The sequence below is a fragment of the Helicoverpa armigera genome, chromosome 25, assembly GCF_030705265.1.
Source record: "Helicoverpa armigera isolate CAAS_96S chromosome 25, ASM3070526v1, whole genome shotgun sequence".
Lineage (NCBI taxonomy): Eukaryota > Metazoa > Arthropoda > Insecta > Lepidoptera > Noctuidae > Helicoverpa > Helicoverpa armigera.
In genome coordinates, this window is record NC_087144.1 from 340,501 (window position 1) to 358,800 (window position 18,300).

Sequence of the window (18,300 nt, forward strand, 5' to 3'; positions counted from 1 at the left end):
CGGGTTATGAGAGTGAAGAAATAGTGAGTGCACCTGTGTGTGCGCAAATGCCTGTGCTGTGCACTATAATATATTCTTGCGCAGCTGGCTGATCATATATGAGAACAGCCGCCGTGGCCAAAATCGCGGCTGCAATTACCTGACGGCGTCGAGGTACCCCGGGGGCTCGGAGGCGCCGGAGTGCTGGCTGCCCACGGAGATGACGGACGGCTCCCGCGCTCGCAGGTCCAGCACGCCCTCCTCCTCGCCCGCCGCGCCGCCGCCCGTGCCGCTAAATCGCTGCTGGAATGTGCAAAAGTACCCAGTTAATATCTCACATACAAGACAGACAGAAGTTGTTAGCTACCATGGAGGGGTGTCAAGAAAGTAGACGTGGTGGCTTAGTGGGTAAGGAACCAATCTCTCAAGTATCAATGCGTGGCTTCTATTCCAAGTCAAGCAAGTACTAATGCAACATTTCTAAGTTTTTATGTACTTCCTAAGTATATCTTGGACACCAATGACTGTTTCGGATGACACGTTAAACTGTAGGTCATGGCTGTCATTGAACATCCTTGGCAGTCGTTACGTGTAGCCAGAAGCCAGTAAGTCTGACACCAATCTTACCAAAAGGTATCGGATTGTCCGGGTAACTGGTTTAAGGAGATCAGATAGGCAGTCGCTCCTTATAAAACACTGATACCCAGCAAAATCTTGTTAGACTGTAAGCCGACCCCAAACACAGTTGTGAAAAGGCTCGGGAGATGATGATGAATTTGGTATATACATAAGTATGTAGATAACATATTTGTATATGCAATATAAAGTTGCTATATACCATAACATATACTCACATTATTATTAAACTTGGTATGATTAGTATGGTTCTGGTCCTTGTCCTGCGGCGGCGCGGGCGCGTCGGGCGGGAAGGGCGCGGGGCGCGGCGACGCGGCCGTCTCGTCGCGCGGCTCGCTCGCCAGACCCAGCACTTGCGCCGCGTACTCGCCCTGGAACGACATGTCGGCGCCTGGAACGGGATAATAGAGAGGTTAGCTTTCGGTTGATGATACAACGTGATAAAAGATGAGGAATGAACGGAAAACTACGGGCTTCTAGTTCTTCCGAACGATACTCCCTCAACTACAAGAATAGAATAGATAGTAAATAGCTGAGAAATACCTATCTTTTGAAACGTTTATCACCAAGATATGATAAACAGCATCATCGACATACTGGCCGAACACTGACCATGCAGAAAAGACTCGTAGCTTTGATCATCCTTCACAAGGAGTCTTGGCTATTAAAATTTTGATTGGTTAAGAATGAGCATTAACTAATCAATTATCAGTTATTACTGTTGGACCTCACTAGAAAACCTATTAATTTGAATTAATTCGATTTCGTTTCTTCATTTTCCTCTGCGTATATTCCGAATAAACAAACAATAAACATTTACAAACAATCATCAGATTACAACATCATTGAGAAAATAAACGACGTCAAATTACACCCTTCAGCACGACCCAATCAGGTAAATACCGACACTTTGCTTAAACCTACCAATTATCATTAAGCAAGTAAACGCTCGTAGTATACATGAACATAAGTATAGCTATGTAGTAGAAGTAAACGATAAAGTGTACATAAGTATCGCTATGTGGTAGGTATACGTGCGGTCATTCATGGATGTGGTGCGCGCGCGGCCTCGGCGCGGTGGCAGTGAAAGTGCCACCGTAATCAGCTGACCGACTGTACTGTACCATGCCGTGAAGAATAGGAGCAGAAGTATTATAGGGCATTTACCAAGTTAGGGGCTTTAAGAACTTTGCTTGACCGAAGTTAGTGATCCAAACAAAACACTACTGAGTGTTAGCGAGATGTCAAATGGCTTTAATAACTAGTGGACATTAGACAAGTGGTTCTGCGTGGATCAGTGTAAGGCATTGAAAAAGAGGAACGAGGAGAGAGTAAATGTAGTGACATTAGAAAGAAGTCTGAAAGTAGCAGTAGTTACAAAGAAGATAAAGAGGCCAGTGGCAAGATTCATGCAAGATCAATAAGTCACCAAGACGATAAAACTGATGCAATGCATTCATTTATTACAATTACCACAAACCAGACTACAGCACAGATATAATTAAACAAAGGTCGGATTTTATTAACACTTCCTCAAATAATTACAAAAGGTGATCTGGTCGATGCCAAAGATCTGAAGCTCAAGAAGTCACAGAAACAAATACAACAGCTTTTCACACCCTCGGCGACTGAACGAAGATAGCCAGAACCGCAACAGAATATTCCGACTACAGACAAATTGCCTTCATACGAAGAGACCTTATCATTCAAATTTTCTTATTTCGTGATGCTAACGAAGTGGTCCTTCTGCCTCACAATGTTCCGCTTTACCTAAAGGCCCGGTAGCTGGTTTCTGTTGGAACATTACCGGCGCGGCCTTAAGGCCACATAGGTCACTGGACCACACGGGAAACACCCGTAAGGGCAGCCAATTAATGTAATTGCTACAATTATTTTTATGTTCAGCGTTTTGGGAAATGTCACAAAATGAAAAACGTTTGGAATGAGCTATAAAGTTCCTACGTTGAATTGGTTATTTTAGGACTTTCCTGGAATTGAAATTCAAGCATACTTTCTCACAAGAAAGATCATTTGTAATACATAGGTTTTAGAAGTAAGCCAACTGTATGTTTACCCAATTAATGAATTCTTCTTTCTCCTATAAATGAACGAATCGAACCAAGCTACATAAAAACCATACCTAAATAAATTAACACATGTGAAATCACGTACACACATTAAGTTTAGAAACCTATAAAGTTAATATCTACCAAATCTATAGTAATATGAAACTAGTTAGTTGGCGAACAATACGAAATATGGCGCATTGAGTACAGCCCAACTATTGTACAGTTAAAACAAAGCATTGTTCCATGGAATTCGCATGACTATTGCGAATACCTAAATTAATTTCACTACTATATTGTTTAGTGTAGGAAAAATTTAGAACTACACGTTCAGTGCAGTACTATTCAACTAATTCTAAAGAGAATTGATAAGTGCGTGTTTTCCATTGTCTACCAACAATGTCCAATCTATGCCTTGATTGTAATCTTCTTCAAAGTTCTACAGGATGGTCCTTTACATACGTACAGTTCAATCCTAAATATCTTCACGTTTCATTAAGCACTACCCAACACCAATATAATAACAAAGAGAACGTCTAGTCTTGCCAAAACATTCTACACTATTCTACAGTAAAATATTTAATTACGAAGTTGTGTCGAACACGTAGTCGATCAGGCCATATTGGTAAGAAACCTTATGTATCCTGTATCGGCGTGCATAGTGACACGTAAACCACATCCTACGTACAAGTGACGCATGACATGCAGTCGCAGGATACCGATATTTATCACTAACCACTAAACTAATATTATTTTGTTTGTTCCTTAAAGACACACGAAATTTCTGAGCTGATTAGGATTTTACTTAATCATATACTATTGGGAAGCCGAAAGCCGGCCCCAACATAGCTGCATCTATATGCACTACCCCGACATCATCATCATCCATTGCCTATCCAATGTTCACAAAAAGACATAGGCTATATTTTACGCGGGTACGGGGCATAAGTTCTCCCGGAACGCAGGTGAAACTGCAAGAAACAGGCACTCCAAAAGAAAAGTAAAATGCTAATTAGTTAACCACGTAACCGAAACTATGAATAGAAGTCCGAGTAACCCAGTAACACGGCCACGGTGGAATCGCAACGAATAATCTAAACAAACCGACTAGCTAACTAGTTTGCACACGGACACTTTAGCTATTATTCTAAAAAGGCTATTACGAGTAGTGAGGTGCAATGCATGAAACGTAATATTTGCGGAACGCGACGGTACTGCGAATTTGTTCGACATTAGTTGCGCTTGTTTTATTTAGTCTGCTTTCATTAATATAGTTGAAGTACGAGAGTTGAAAGTTTGAATCTGCTGCCATATTTCGCAGCTAGGATATGTCACTGACCACAGTACCACTGCGAAAGACAACATCGATTTTTCTTCTATCCTCAGACAAGAAGAAAAGCTTCCACACCATCTTACAAAGCCTATTAAAGAAACAAACGAAATGCAATTTCGACCTAATTCGACGAGCAGTCGGCACAAATTCGCAGCGAGCACAGCAAATGGGACGAACTATCGCATTAGTCATGTCGTGTGAACAATACAAAGTTCAGTATGCAACGACTAGAACCGGTCGCAGCCGCTTAGAGAACTTCACTTTTATTTACAGACACTAATTCGATGCAATCAGGGCTGTGCGTTGTTGCGGCTCGTCTGTTTTAGCTTACATTGTAACTTTGTTGCTATTTTACTGTTTGGTTATATAATGCTGTTTTGTGTTTGGAGCTATCTTTATGCTGGCTATTGAGGGTTAGTTTGAAAGACTTTGGGACTTGATATTGTACTACTTTATAAAGATAATCTAGAATCTGGAACTACACCTGTAGTTAGTACAGCTGAGAAAGAACCTTCTTTCTCAGCTGTTTTTGTACTAAGTAGCTTTGAAAGTTAGATGTCACAGGTAAAGCATCATTCTTTACAAAAATCATGTTCTTTTAGACTCCAATTCTTATTTTTTTTCTTCAAATCCCCCATCCTTTACCAAATTGTTTCTGTTTAGGACACAGTCAAGTTTATTGACATCGTAAAATCTTTCACGTTTACGACATCACGCTTTGATAACACTCGTATAAAGATTAATATTTTATTATTATGTGGGGTACAATAAATCACGTGACTAATGCCTCTAGACAAAACTACCAGTCAACTATAAACTTCTAAATAAGAGCTGTCACCATCTTTGGTTAGACCACAATCAAAAATGTTTGTCACATAAAAAGCAAATGTCGTGTCATCCTTAGTCCGAGCTGTGGCTAGTCGTATTTATATAACATCAAAGAGTTGGTCCGTCTGGCGTCCATGATTCATATTTCATCAACGTTTGACACATGACATGCTCGCCTCCAATACGTCCCCCTGTGGAAACTCCCTCACTGGAAATTATTTCGTCAAATGTTGGTTTTGTGAACGTTTTCTTTTGTGAATTATTCGAGTATTTGTTTTGAGGGTTTACAAGTCTCGCTCGAGGTTTTCAGTCACGTTACTTTATTGATTTTTATGGGATTTTCCATCCGTAACATTTCATAAATTGACTGGTGGAAATCAAGTCGACTGTGAATTTCCACTCCTTCAGACTAACTACCAAATTCGCGTAAATGGTTGATGGCCAAAAATTCTGGAGAGATCTCACAGATATTCAATCAGGAATACCTAAAATAGATCTAAACATTGCATATCTGTCACTGTACCGTGTACTGCCGACGACAAGCTGTCTTGTTTACTAGCCACGAGATCAAAGAGCTTATTACTATCGCGGTTAGCATTCGCAAACCGTTTGTCCCTCTGTCTGAACGCTATGCGTTAATACATGCGGTCGAATGTATGCATGTTAATGTACGGACGCGTTATAAAAACGAGTTTGGTCTACATATGTATGTAACATATTCTGAAGGGAGCGGCTTGTTTACTTGTGCTTGTTAAATCGATGTTACTGTCAGTTACAATGAAAGGACCTTTTCGGGGAATAGGGAGTATTCAGACCATGGAACGCGTTTGTAGCCTCAAATTTTACAATATTCAGGAGTAAAAGCCAGAAGGAGCTGGAAGTTCTTCGCAACGTACCGTCTTCGGCAGGAGACCGTGCGTAAACATTATCGAAGACCGTATTCTTAAGTTCCTAGAAGGTTTTCCAAACTGCATCGTCCAACGGTGTAAAGGGTGACCTACACCAATTTCAGTCATAGAAAAATTACTCCTACCACCAGGTACAAGCCTAGTTGACCAATTAGGGGGCCACACAATAAGTCACGTGTGTCAGGTCGCTAACGCAGGTGCCACGTATCCAAACAGCCATTGTTGGCAGACCACAATGGCCTACCACGAAATGCTAAGTAAACACCTATGTTATGAGGCCTCGTATCACCGATTTCACTAAAATCATGTGTTTGTTTTTATGAATGGACTGTTGGTCTAGTCGTAGGTTGTGGTTTGACATTCCTGTGAGGATATTGCAATTGGGTTTTTTGTGCACCTGTCTGACGCGTGAAAACTACGTCACTGTAGTTAAAAGTAAATCCGACTACGGGTCTGTCCTTCAAATTCAAATCATTTATTTCATGTAGGCTTTTACAAGCACTTATGAACGTCAAAATTATAAATAAGTTTGATTCTAGTTGCCCATTCCAAAAGTAGCTTCCTATGGAGAAGAACGGGCAAGAAACTCCATGGTTACTCTTTCCTTGCCAACAGATCTCTCAATAAGTGATAATTGTTCACTCTTACATATTTCATAATATTAGTGGGATACTATAGTAGTAGAAGACAATAGTGAAATAACAGACTTGGCAAATGAATTGATAAGCACAGTCATTGTTTCAATACTTGAAAAGCAGTGGTTGGGTATTTTCGTTTCAATACAAAAGCAGTTCTTTCCTCCACATTAACTTCTTTGTTTCAAATAGAACAAGCTCGAAATAAAAATGTACATTTTAAAACATGACGTAAATAAATTCTCCGCCAAAAAAGCGACCTAAAATTGGTACCTCCGTACATACAGCAATGTCCTAAAAAGGGACGAAAAAAAATAGGACACTTTCCGTGCGTCTATCACGGCGCGGCTCAGCCGAGACAAAAGAGTGCCGTGGGAGGGCTCAGCCTCCCGGATAATCCGCCAGGGGGCGCTTTGTACGACACGACCCGTTTTGACAGTTGAAATAATGTTTGATAACAATTTTTAAGGATATTTTTTCGCAGAATGTTATTATTTTTCTTACTTAAAAAATGTTGGATGTAACATTTTTATCTCGACCCGTGGATCAGCTTTGTAAGAGAAACCGCATCTATTAAATTAATCAACCTGTTTAGAATTTTCTTTTCATAATCTCCGAGATGAGAATTTCGTTTTGTTTCTATGGGCATGAAGGCTCAGTTTTTGCAATAAATGTTGTTTAGCTTGGTCATGCTTTTCGACCGAAAACACTCCAGTTATTTTTCCCGAGTTAGACAAGTGGGGTTGTAGCAACTGTCATAACACATTTGACTTATAGCCAGGTTTACTTAACTTTCCTATAAATCCACACTCACTCCCATTCAATTAGAAGTGGGTACTGTGGGAGCCATTTCTGTTGAGAAAGTGAAAGAGACCCCTAAAATCGTAAACAAACCCTATTGAAAAAGGTCCCGGTACAAAAACTATGTAGACAATAGTAGTACACGTCTACACGAGGCTGGTCTTTGTTTTAATATTATTTATCTGGCGAGGCGAGGCGAAGCGGAAAGGCGCGGATTTACGAGGGCCATTCCGAGTAAATCGGAATGCAACATTGTGTACGAGCGAAGTGACGCCGACTGATCCGATGCGTTTAATAGTCGGATAGACGGATACATAGCATTCGAAGACATTGTTTCAAGTACTTTATTGTAGTGCAACGTTTAAGATGTGAATGTTGTTATGGAGTACCTGTGTTGTGGCTATGTTAAACCAAAGGGATCGTTTTATGTTTATGTGTCGTGAGTAACTTCAGTTTTACATCTATGGAGACTTAAAATTACTGAGACCATTGAACTAGGCATCCGACTATACTTATGTTTCACACTATAAATATACTTAATGCTCGAATTGACGATTCAATTCTTTTGAATCCATACTTTCTGCTTTTAAGCCCGAAGATTTTTTATCATGCATTAACATCCAAAACCTCGTTTGGAGATCATCCCCTATTATTTAAAACACGTTGTACCTTTATACAGTTACAGTCTTTTTATCGTCCCACTGCTGGGCTACGGCCTCCTCTCACACGGAGAAGGATTGAGCGCTAACCACGCTTGCTCAATGCGGGTTGGTTATTTCAGACTATATACCTTTATGAATACTGAGTATACTGACCTATAAAAGGCTTGCCGTCAAGCCTCTTCATCCAGTAGAAGCGCTGGGAGTGGGGCTTGTTCTCGCGGTCGTACTGCTCCCACTGCTGGCGCAGGAAGGTGTAGCACACGCAGCAGCATCGCACCGTGCCCTCCTCGTCGCCCTCCGCGCGGTACCCCGCCGGCGGCGCGTGCGCGCCCAGGAACGGGAAGTAAGGCTCCGTACACTGTGTAAACGTAAGGATTTTTTTAAGCTAGGCGGTACTTCATTGGAGGTGTGTATTTTGTTAACGATAGTATTTTGGTCTTTGTATTAATGTATTGTATCATAGAAGAGTGTATATTATCCCAGAACCTAAACATTGCTTCCAGTCTCGAGATGTATTGAATGCTGGTTCAAACCAATACGAAATAAGTGTGGGTCAAACAGTAGTTGCTTCTTTTGATGGCTATTTTCTTTAGTCATTATAAACAAAAGCTTATTACGTGTCATTGTCTTGTCAGCTACTTACTTGTAAAACAACACGTCTACACTAACTAAAAACTCTTCTAGTGAAATCTAATAACAAAACTGTGCAACTATCGACCGATTATCGAGTACAATACATAGACAAAATATTCAAGAAAACAATGCAGCGCGTTCCGCTGAATTATAACCATTATCTATTCACTTACCGATTGCATACGCGCCTAAAGCTGTCTACTCACTGGAGACAGTCGGGAAAATGTTTTTCGAAACATTAAGAGTAATGTTAGGTAGGGGAAAGTTTAGAACTAATTCGCCAACATGTAAACTTATTTTTAACCTTACAAAATAGTATTTCTCATCGTTCGTTACAGCCGTTTTATCGTCCCACTGCTGGGCACAGGCGTACCCTCACATGGAGAAGGATTGAGCGTTAATCGCCTATTTATCATGGCAAAATCCCTAGGCCTAGGCCTTTAAATAAATAGAAAGGCCTAAAACTGTAGTTTAAATCGGCCCTTCTATCCGAGGACTTTACAGTAAGTATGTCGCAACGTTTCACCAACACTGTGACGCAGTGGAGACGTGTCCTAACAATCACTATGTGGGAACGTTTATGGGAAAACGGCGTGAGCTATTGCTACGCCTTACACCCGTGATGCGCCGATTATCTCATGGGAACCGCGCATAATGGTGTTTACAGATGAGACGTAGACGTAGACGATGCATTCTATCAATGTTGCTCAAGTGATCCAACAGAGCTAACTAAATGGGGAGAGTCAAAGGAATGACTGGCTTTCTACATCATATTTTCAAGTACGTTCAATTCAGGGAGTAAAATATTTTCTTTTTGATTAGATTGCTGATTCTCATTGGTCATATACCACACACACCTTTATGAGTGAGGAGGGTCAATTGTCTATATTTTGTAGCACTGACACAACTCGTAAAATCCTCCGTCTGATGTTGTAAAATCTACAATGTAGATACATCGGGTACGACACCCCAGTAATCCTAGGTATTCTTTTCGCAAGCTGCCCGTTTTCCCTAATACTAAAATATTGGAATTTGTCTGTCGTTTCGCTAGAATGAACTGGGACTATCCCTGGATTCTGAGGGATAGAGCTTACTTCGCTTGAAAACTGGGATAGATATAATCCATTTGTCATCTATCTTACTTTACAAATAGGTACATATGTAGGTATCAGAAAGACCATGTTTAAATAATCTTCTTTGTTTTGATGTAGAAATAGAACCTATTTGAGATGTGTGATTCAAATATATATATATTGATCCTGGCCGATTTCGGCCACAGCGACTTGGATCTGCACTTAATTTTGAGAGCTTCGCTGGTGTGCTCTCCAGTGACTGACAAAGCCAATTTTTGCAGTGAATGTCCGTCCACATTCACTGCAAGTCAGCACTCCTCCGATATAGGTGTATTGGATGGCCGCGGGTGGTCGGGCCTTCAGCTCACCTCGCCTAGCGTCGAGCTGTTCTCTCCGCCGGCTCTCAAACTCGCACACCTTGTCCTTAATAGTCCGCCTCCATTTGGTCCTATCTGCCGCCATAGCCTCCCAGTGTGACGGATCTCTAAGTCACATCTCTTCATGTGGCGTTTCAGCACATCTTTGTACCGCAGACGTTGACCACCCTGCTTACGCTTGCCAGTCTCCAGTTCTGAGTAGAAGACGCGCTTTGCTACTCTGGCATCTGACATCCGGGAGACATGACCAGCCCAGCGCAGCTGTCGACGCATTAGATAGGCCTCAATACCGCTGACATTAGCGCGTCTAAGTACTTCTGTGTTACGAACACGGTCCGACCACTGGATGCACATAATGTCACGTAGGCATTTTAGATGGAATCTATCTAATGTCCGAATATGCTCGCGGTATAGACACCAAGTCTCAGAGGCATATAGGAGATTTGGCAGAACTATTGCCATGTACACAGCTACTTTTGTAGAGAGCTTTATGTTATGTGAGCGGAACACCTTGGCACGAAGTCTACCAAAAGCTGCAGCAGCTGCTCCTATTCGGCTGTTGACTTCGTTATCAAGGAGACACCTGGATGTTATGGTGCTGCCAAGATATTTGAATTGGTTTACTTGCTTAAGCGAGAGATCTCCGAGTCTAATGTCAACTGGGGCACTGTTCACAGTATCAAGTGCCATGACTTCGGTTTTCTTGAAATTTATCTTCAGGCCAAATCTGCTGCATGCCTGCAGTAGTCTCGACATAAGCCTCTGCAGCCCATCTGGGGATTCCGCCACAAAACATAAGTCATCTGCATACATCATCTCAGCGATAGTCGCGTGAGACACTCTTGTGCGAGCCTTGAGTCTATTTAGGTTGAAGACACCACCGCCATCGGTAAGAAAACAAATACGGATACCTTCGGACAGAGTCTGCAAGGCTTCCCGAACGACAACTGCAAAGTACAGGGCAAAGAGAGTTGGAGCGAGCACGCAGCCCTGTTTCACACCGCAGCTCACTTTAAAGAACTCCGAGTCCTCGCCCTGCACACTGACACAACAGCGCATGTCATCATGCAGAAGTCGTATCATTCTTATAAACTTGTCCGTGCATCCAAGTTTCGCTAGTAAAGGCCCCATAAGGCTTTGCGCGGCACCGAGTCGAAAGCTTTCTCCAAGTCAACAAAGCAAAGAAACAATGGTTGACTCTGCTCACGACTCTTCTCTAGAAGTTGACGGATAGAGAAGATGGCTTCACACGTACCTCGATTCGGCCGGAAGCCAAATTGGGTTTCAGGCAGTATGTCTTCAGACAAGGGCATCAAGCGGTTCAGTAAAATTGGTGCAAAGGTTTTGCCTGGAGAGGTCAGGAGAGAGATACCTCTATAGGAGTTGCAGTCAGATTTGTCGCCTTTGTTCTTGTACAAGGAGCACACCCGAGAGACTCGAAACTCATCAGGTACTCGCTCCTCGTTCCACATCTTTGCAAAGAGTTTCCAAATGGTCTCGTGCAACTCCACACCCCCATATTTCAGCAACTCTCCAGGAACATTATCAATGCCGACCGCTTTTTTGTTCTGCTGTTGTTGAACGGCGACGATGACCTCACGCAGGGTCAGTGGATCGTCTAGCTGCTTGACAGTGGGCAGTGATGCCATCGAGCAGATAAACGACATGTCCACAGCTCTATCGACATTGAGCAAGTCGTTGAAATGCTCTGCCCATCTCTTAAGTACGTCCTGCTTGTTGGTCAGTAGCTGTGTGCCGTCATGAGATCTTAAGGGCACTCTTGTACGACTGGTTTTACCGACCAGTTTGCGAACCTCATCATAAAACGCACCTAGCTGTTTCGTGTCAGAGAGCCACTGCATACGTTCGGCCTTTTGACGCCACCACTTGTCTTTTATTTCCCGTACATATCTCCGCAACTCGGCTCCACTTTGCTTAACACATTCCGCTTGTTGATCGTCCCTAAATTGACGTAGTATGGAGCGGTGATTCTGGATAGCTTTTGTTAGTATTTTATCATTTTCATCAAACCAGTCTTCGTGTCTACCAGGTTTGACACCCAGTGTCTGCGAAGCACTAGCGATTAATCCGGTCGAGAGGGTATGCCAGTTAGCTACAGAATCACCATGCTCAACGTCTATTAGCTGGATCGCATTACTAATTGCTTGTTTAAAGTGATTCAAATAAAGGTATGGAAACGGCTTTTAGGTGAAATAGAGTATTACTAATTCGGGCTTTGTCTCAAAAGACGTGCAAACCTGTATCTATAAAGTAGGCCGATTACTCTGATAAAGGCCAAAATCTCGTATATTAAACGTTAGTTGGTCGGCGCTCCCATACATTTGTCTAATTAAACTTTGGCCCCGTACGTTTCAGGAGCGCGCACGTTTTTCGAACGTGTGATAAGCTCGACATGGGGGACGCGTGCGCGGCTCTAGACTTTCTGAATATCGAGAACGACAATAACTAACTTAGGACTGTCACTGTCAGAGTATTCGCTAATAAACTTTTGAATATATCCTCACCTCCATCCCACCTTTGAAATCAAGCGAATCGACGAAAAATCATCAGAAGGTTCCGAGATAATTGATGGCACAAAAGAACAGCACCACTATGATATTAAAAGGTAACAACCTTCAAACAGCCGATTCCAGTATTGTCTGTTTAGCTCTACACTATATCGAAGGGTTCTTTTATACACAGCATGTCACGTCTGGTATTCTATTCAACTTTCAGCCAAACCCTGCCTATAGCATAACAGGATAAATGCTATGAATGGTATATTTTTCGGAATTTTCACGCTGGGCACAGCAAACTCTTCGCCACGTGACGAGCATGGTCAAAATCGCACGTGATACCAGTCACACACACTCATGTATATGAATGGGCGTCACTAAACGGACCACAGAGGACCTCTCATAAATAAATCGATCTATTATCGTATAAGAATTAGGTCAAATTATGCGCCGACTAACCATTAACATAAGTATAGTTCTTATTAAAATGTATTTATTCTCAGTTATTGATATTCCGTTTAATATTATTGTAATTTGTTCGTCCTTCTTGTGTTTTGTGGAATTATTATAATACCTCATGTTTGATGTCTCTGTTTATAGTGTATTTTCAATGAATAAGCTTTTCTATTTCACTACGCCTTTGAAGAACGTCAAAGTAGAATGACAAGAACACACATTAAAAAAATAAATGTCTGTTTTAAATACTACAAAGACACGAACCCACATCATAATCAATAAACACAACACAGCCGTCCCCTACAAACAGTTCCAATCACAGCACCAATGTTAATATTTTGCCTCGAACAAGAGCATACTCGAGCACCGGCCATAATTACGTGTCAAATGTCAATCGCTTTAGGCGCTCCATCAATTGCCATCCGGTTGGAACCGGCCGAACACATGACTACACGTAATAAGACGCGAATTGGGTGACAATGTCGTTCTGAACGTCAAGACATCGTTGCGAAATGATGGATGCCTCCGATTCGTTGTGGTGCGAAGGTTTTGTGTGGCGAAGGGGAAATTACTAAGCTATGAAATAAGTTGTGCTATTTTAAGAACATTGTTTATGTTTATAGATAGGTAGGGCATCGATCTTCGAAATCCGAACATGGTACAGATCTGCATCTGGGTGGGATCATGATCATTCATGGTACTGATACATTGTATCAGTTAGGGTTACTACCATGTTAAAACCTTCTTTTTTTGGAAGGTGCAAAATAATCCAATAAGCCTCGACGCTGTGGGTGTAGCAGGAGGGAATATCTAGCTTTTGCTGACCCACCTGTGTGAAGCTCCTTTCTGGAGCTTAGCCATGTAACTATATCCTGGTAGATTCGACCTCTTTGTAACTGATAGGGCACGTACTATAGCTGCAAGCTGGTGTAATGTTACCTGCGTATCAGGCTTGACTCTGACGGTGTAGTGGTCGCTGAACCCGGCGCCGCCGCACACGAAGCACACGCGCGCGTCCTCCTGCTGCGCGGGCGCCGGCTTGTCGCGCGACGCGCACGGCGACGCCGGCTTTGACGCCAGCGAGCTCTTTATGTACGCCTTGGCCTTCTCCATACCCGCCCAGCTGGTGGACAATACAGAACCAGGGTTAAAACAGATGAAAACAATCAAAAATGACATGATGGACATCAAGTAGACGAGCATCACGGAAGACTAGGTAGATATTTACATTCTTCACAGCATCGTCATAATCATAACTCTTTACAAAGCGAACTGCAAAAAACAGTCCAATCGCTAGTCGCAACCACTGAACTAAAGATATTGTACCATCATCACTCGCTTCAAATTTTCCTCCCAATACCCCGATAGCAGTGATTGCAAATGAACTTTCCTATAGCAAATAAATGATTCTATTCTATTCTATAAGTAACAATATTGAGACCCATTCCTTTCCCATAGCTCCGATTCCCTAGAAGCTTAAGAATCGCATGGCAAGCTACCGAGAAGCAGTTCCATTCAATCGATTAAATGTTCACCTCACTAATTTCAAGAAAACCATAAATAGCTTTCCTCCAGCCGCGATCAGCGATTCAAGACATCTATAGGTCGTGAAAATCCAATCGGAAAGTGAACCCTGGCTTGGTGCCAGCATTTACTAACACTTTTAGGGTAACACCCATGAATATCAAACAGGAAAGGCTTGCAAATACAACTCTTTGGTAACCATATCGACGAACAGACATTTTGCTATACATTGCTTTCCATTGAAGTTATTTAGTTGATTAGAATTTAAATCAAGGAGTTCTCTGTAGCATTTCTTTACTATTTAAGGTCTAAATAGTACTCAGGTGCAGTAGGAATAAGGTTTCCAAGAGAGAACTTCAACTCGGACCTCAGGGAGAGTAAGCTATGAAATATGATTTATTCCTTTGCGAATGCAGCGCCAAACGAAATCTAATAGAGCTTTGACCACCCAGACGGGAATTTTAGTCTGGAAAGTACCTTTTCTATTTAGTCACAGCTTTTTTCATCCTAGTCCAGCAAATGGAAATAGTTCAGTATATATTTATTAAATCTTTATATTACTTCACCGACATTGAGATTGAGAGACATTTTCTTGTAAGTAACCAATACATGAGACCATTTCAGATATTATTGGACCTATCAATCGTATCTCGAGCTGTCGATACGGCGTGACGTAATTGTCAATATGATAAGCATTGTGGTATCGTCGCTCGATACAGTATAATGTTTAGATACAATACTTTCAACATAAGGCTAATGCTCTCTGGTGACGTCAGCTAGTAATTAGAAACAATCTTTTAGAAGTACTCCAGGTGCAAAGAAAAAAAAACCTATTGACTTACTGGCCAATGAGGTTATCAAGAAGATAGGCACCTATGTACGTCTTACGCTGCCAATCACAATGACATCCATATTTTAGAAATATTGAGAATTGTCTCATAATTATACAGTAGTTACGCCTGGCGTATATTGCCTAATCATCAAAAGGAGGTAATTATCTCATCTGTTGTAGAAACAATAGTCCAGAAATGGACTACAAGTCCAGTAAATCAAGACACTCATCTATTATAATCTAGGCATTTGGAAGCAGCTCACGTCTTGTAAATACGTGACTTCAGGTGATTCCGCTTGGAATTCTGCCCATTAATGAAGGATGGCCTACAAATAACTTAGAAAAAGGGAAGGCTGTGAAACTACGAGCCGCGAATAATAAGCGCGAAATTAATTTAATTTATGACACAAAAGAATAATAATTAAAACGTGAACGCGACTTGAGTACGGTCTGGAACTGTAAAACTACTGAAGCAAAGACTATTGCCGGTCTCGATCTTTGATTTAAGCAAAAGTATGATAAAGATCACTTGCCCTCAAGTTTTCTTAACAACTTAACTAATGCAAGAACCAAAACCAGTATCGTCAATAAAAGAGCTCCATGAGGTTTTATTTATCTTACCCAATTATCACATGCAATGGATATTTATAGAGAAAAACGGCATTTTGAACCATTCAATTTTGACGGCGACACTGAAATCAACATCGTCGTTTCCCTAATGGCGTATATGCGTGAATACACCCTTCAACGAGACTTTCTACCAAATTATAGGCCATGACCCCTTCCCATAGAAATCGGCGCCCAGCCGCGATAATCGCTGTACATTAATGAATATTTTATTACACATTACGACTAAGCGATCGTGTCGCGCGATTGTACTAATGAGTCACGCAGGATTTAGGTGTTTAACTATTATTTGGTGACCGCTGATGAAATGGATACCGCTGATAAAGAAGAACAATACCTGGAATAAACTTCTACAGGGTTATTTGAACGCCCGAATTTAGCCAGTAATGTTTGAATCCCATATGGAGCTAGGTCTTGCCACATACGTCATGAGCCGGCCATTAATATCCACAGCTACAGCTCCCAGGATTACAGCCGTGACGTACATCGCCTTGGCAGCCACAGGCATACGTCATAAGCATCCAGCACCAGCATCGATCGTCTGACGTAGCATCACGCTCCCAAAGTGCGAATACGATGACGTGTTCTGTTCATTGTTAGCACGAACATTGAACTGTAGTGGCGTCCTATTTCTTTTTGTCTTTTTAGAATTAAACGGTACAGTTTTTGCTGTAGTTTCAGCTGGAAAGTTTGTACTGAAACTTTAAATGGTAGCTACAGATAGTAAAAACATGGCAGCGTTATTTTTCGCAGCAGCAAAGGACATGACCCCTTGAGTGAGAGACATAAAAGTCGTCTAATGGGCTCATTTACACTACGTCGTCTGTCCCATTAAAGCTAACTACTTAAAACCGTCAGTGCAGTATAACAAACTGATCAACAACTGCCAGTCAGCAGCGTCCGATATCCGAGCGAGGGAAATTCATCGCAAATACAGGCATGTATACCAGTGGCGAGGCGTCCTTATAAGCCGATTCCCATCGGCTTCCCTTTAGAATTTCAAGAAAGAAGCATAGGTATAAGTTATAATATAGGTATAGGTATAATTAATATAATCATTTAAACCACACAATTTAAATATGTAGGCAACAAAACGCCTACCACCGTAAAAAAAATTGTCTATAAATTACTTGAAACATTTTGCTCCTACTAAACAAGCCGCGGCTTCCTCCTCCATACAAAACTACGCTTGCGTGACGTCATCCACGCCGCGCCGCGCGATGTTCGCAAAATAAGGGCGAGCGGTAACCCGGCTCACGGAGCGGCTTCCACCAATCAAAACTCGCGAGTGAACGAGAAAGAACGCGTCAAGAGTAGAGTAGCTATATCTGTCTACGCGCGAGTGACAGCGCTTAGAACTCTCAAATATGTAAACAAACAAATCAGACAAATTCACTCTCATTGTTCTTATTTTGTTTTAGATAATACCATTAACAATTTGTTCTTTGTATTACTTAATTGAATTTATTAGTGTGTGTATCATTTGGAAATAACATAGTTCGTGAGTGTACAATATTTTATGTTAGTTTAAGTGTTTTAGTTACATTATGTCAACATAGATGGCGTTGTGCATTTTTATGCAAATCCTGAATCGCGGTGTTAAGATTCTCCGCGATTTAATGACCCTAGTTGGGAATTTATAATTTTTCGTATTCACTGAGTATTTAAATTTGATTTAGTAGTTGGAAGTATCATTACTCTCTACTAATCCCCGCGATCGCACTGTGACCTGGAACTCAGTACAAGTACAGTGTGTGTAGTGATAATAGAGAGACCTACGTTGAAATGAGTTATTTTGATACCTAGACAGTTTGCATCAGGTTTCTTTTTTTAGTGTATATACTTTTAAAACTTAACTAGGATAGCATTAATCGCATTAGACTGTTTTCCACAGATTATTTACTTTAGACGTGTTATAAAACTCGGGCACGCCGCTCGGGTGAATTACCTACCAATATTACGTCAATATTAAAATTACTAACGTCCTGACGGATTTATGAAACATATACCTACGATAAATATCAATGGCTAACAGGCCGTTGTAAATTAAATACTTAAAATGTATTGTTTCTAGTGCCAACTTTTCTCAGATTCTAGTAGTTAATATACCTAACTCAAGATAATAAAGTTTTATAGATATTAATAATCTGCCGAATTCCTCGAGAAAACATGTTCAAACTATCAGTCTCTCAGTCAGTGCTAAAAGGTGGACTGAGAAATTACCTCCATTACCTCTCCCCCCCATCCCTGAGTACTCCCCCTTTTTTTTTTGCTGCGGCTTCCCTATTTCATTAAACCACCCTTCGCCACTGATGTATACCCGGGTACATACGGATAGTCGGAATTAGTCAACATGCGAAGTAAACCCGGAATACTGATTAGTAGCAAGCTCCAGGATTAGGGTTGACTAGAGG

General features: G+C 41.4%; 1 protein-coding gene across 1 annotated transcript in view; it reads right to left on the minus strand.

Moving 5' to 3' along the window:
* Positions 1 to 18,300, minus strand: part of LOC110374928 (uncharacterized) — a 156,631-nt gene that overhangs the window by 100,467 nt on the left and 37,864 nt on the right. Inside the window, exons 2-5 of the mRNA XM_064041645.1 lie at positions 13,843 to 14,026; positions 8,002 to 8,206; positions 834 to 1,006; positions 140 to 279 (exon numbers count right to left, since the gene is read on the minus strand). Of these exons, the coding sequence (XP_063897715.1) occupies positions 140 to 279; positions 834 to 1,006; positions 8,002 to 8,206; positions 13,843 to 14,016 (692 nt within the window). The 5' untranslated portion in view covers positions 14,017 to 14,026. The remainder of the gene's footprint in view (positions 1 to 139; positions 280 to 833; positions 1,007 to 8,001; positions 8,207 to 13,842; positions 14,027 to 18,300) is intronic.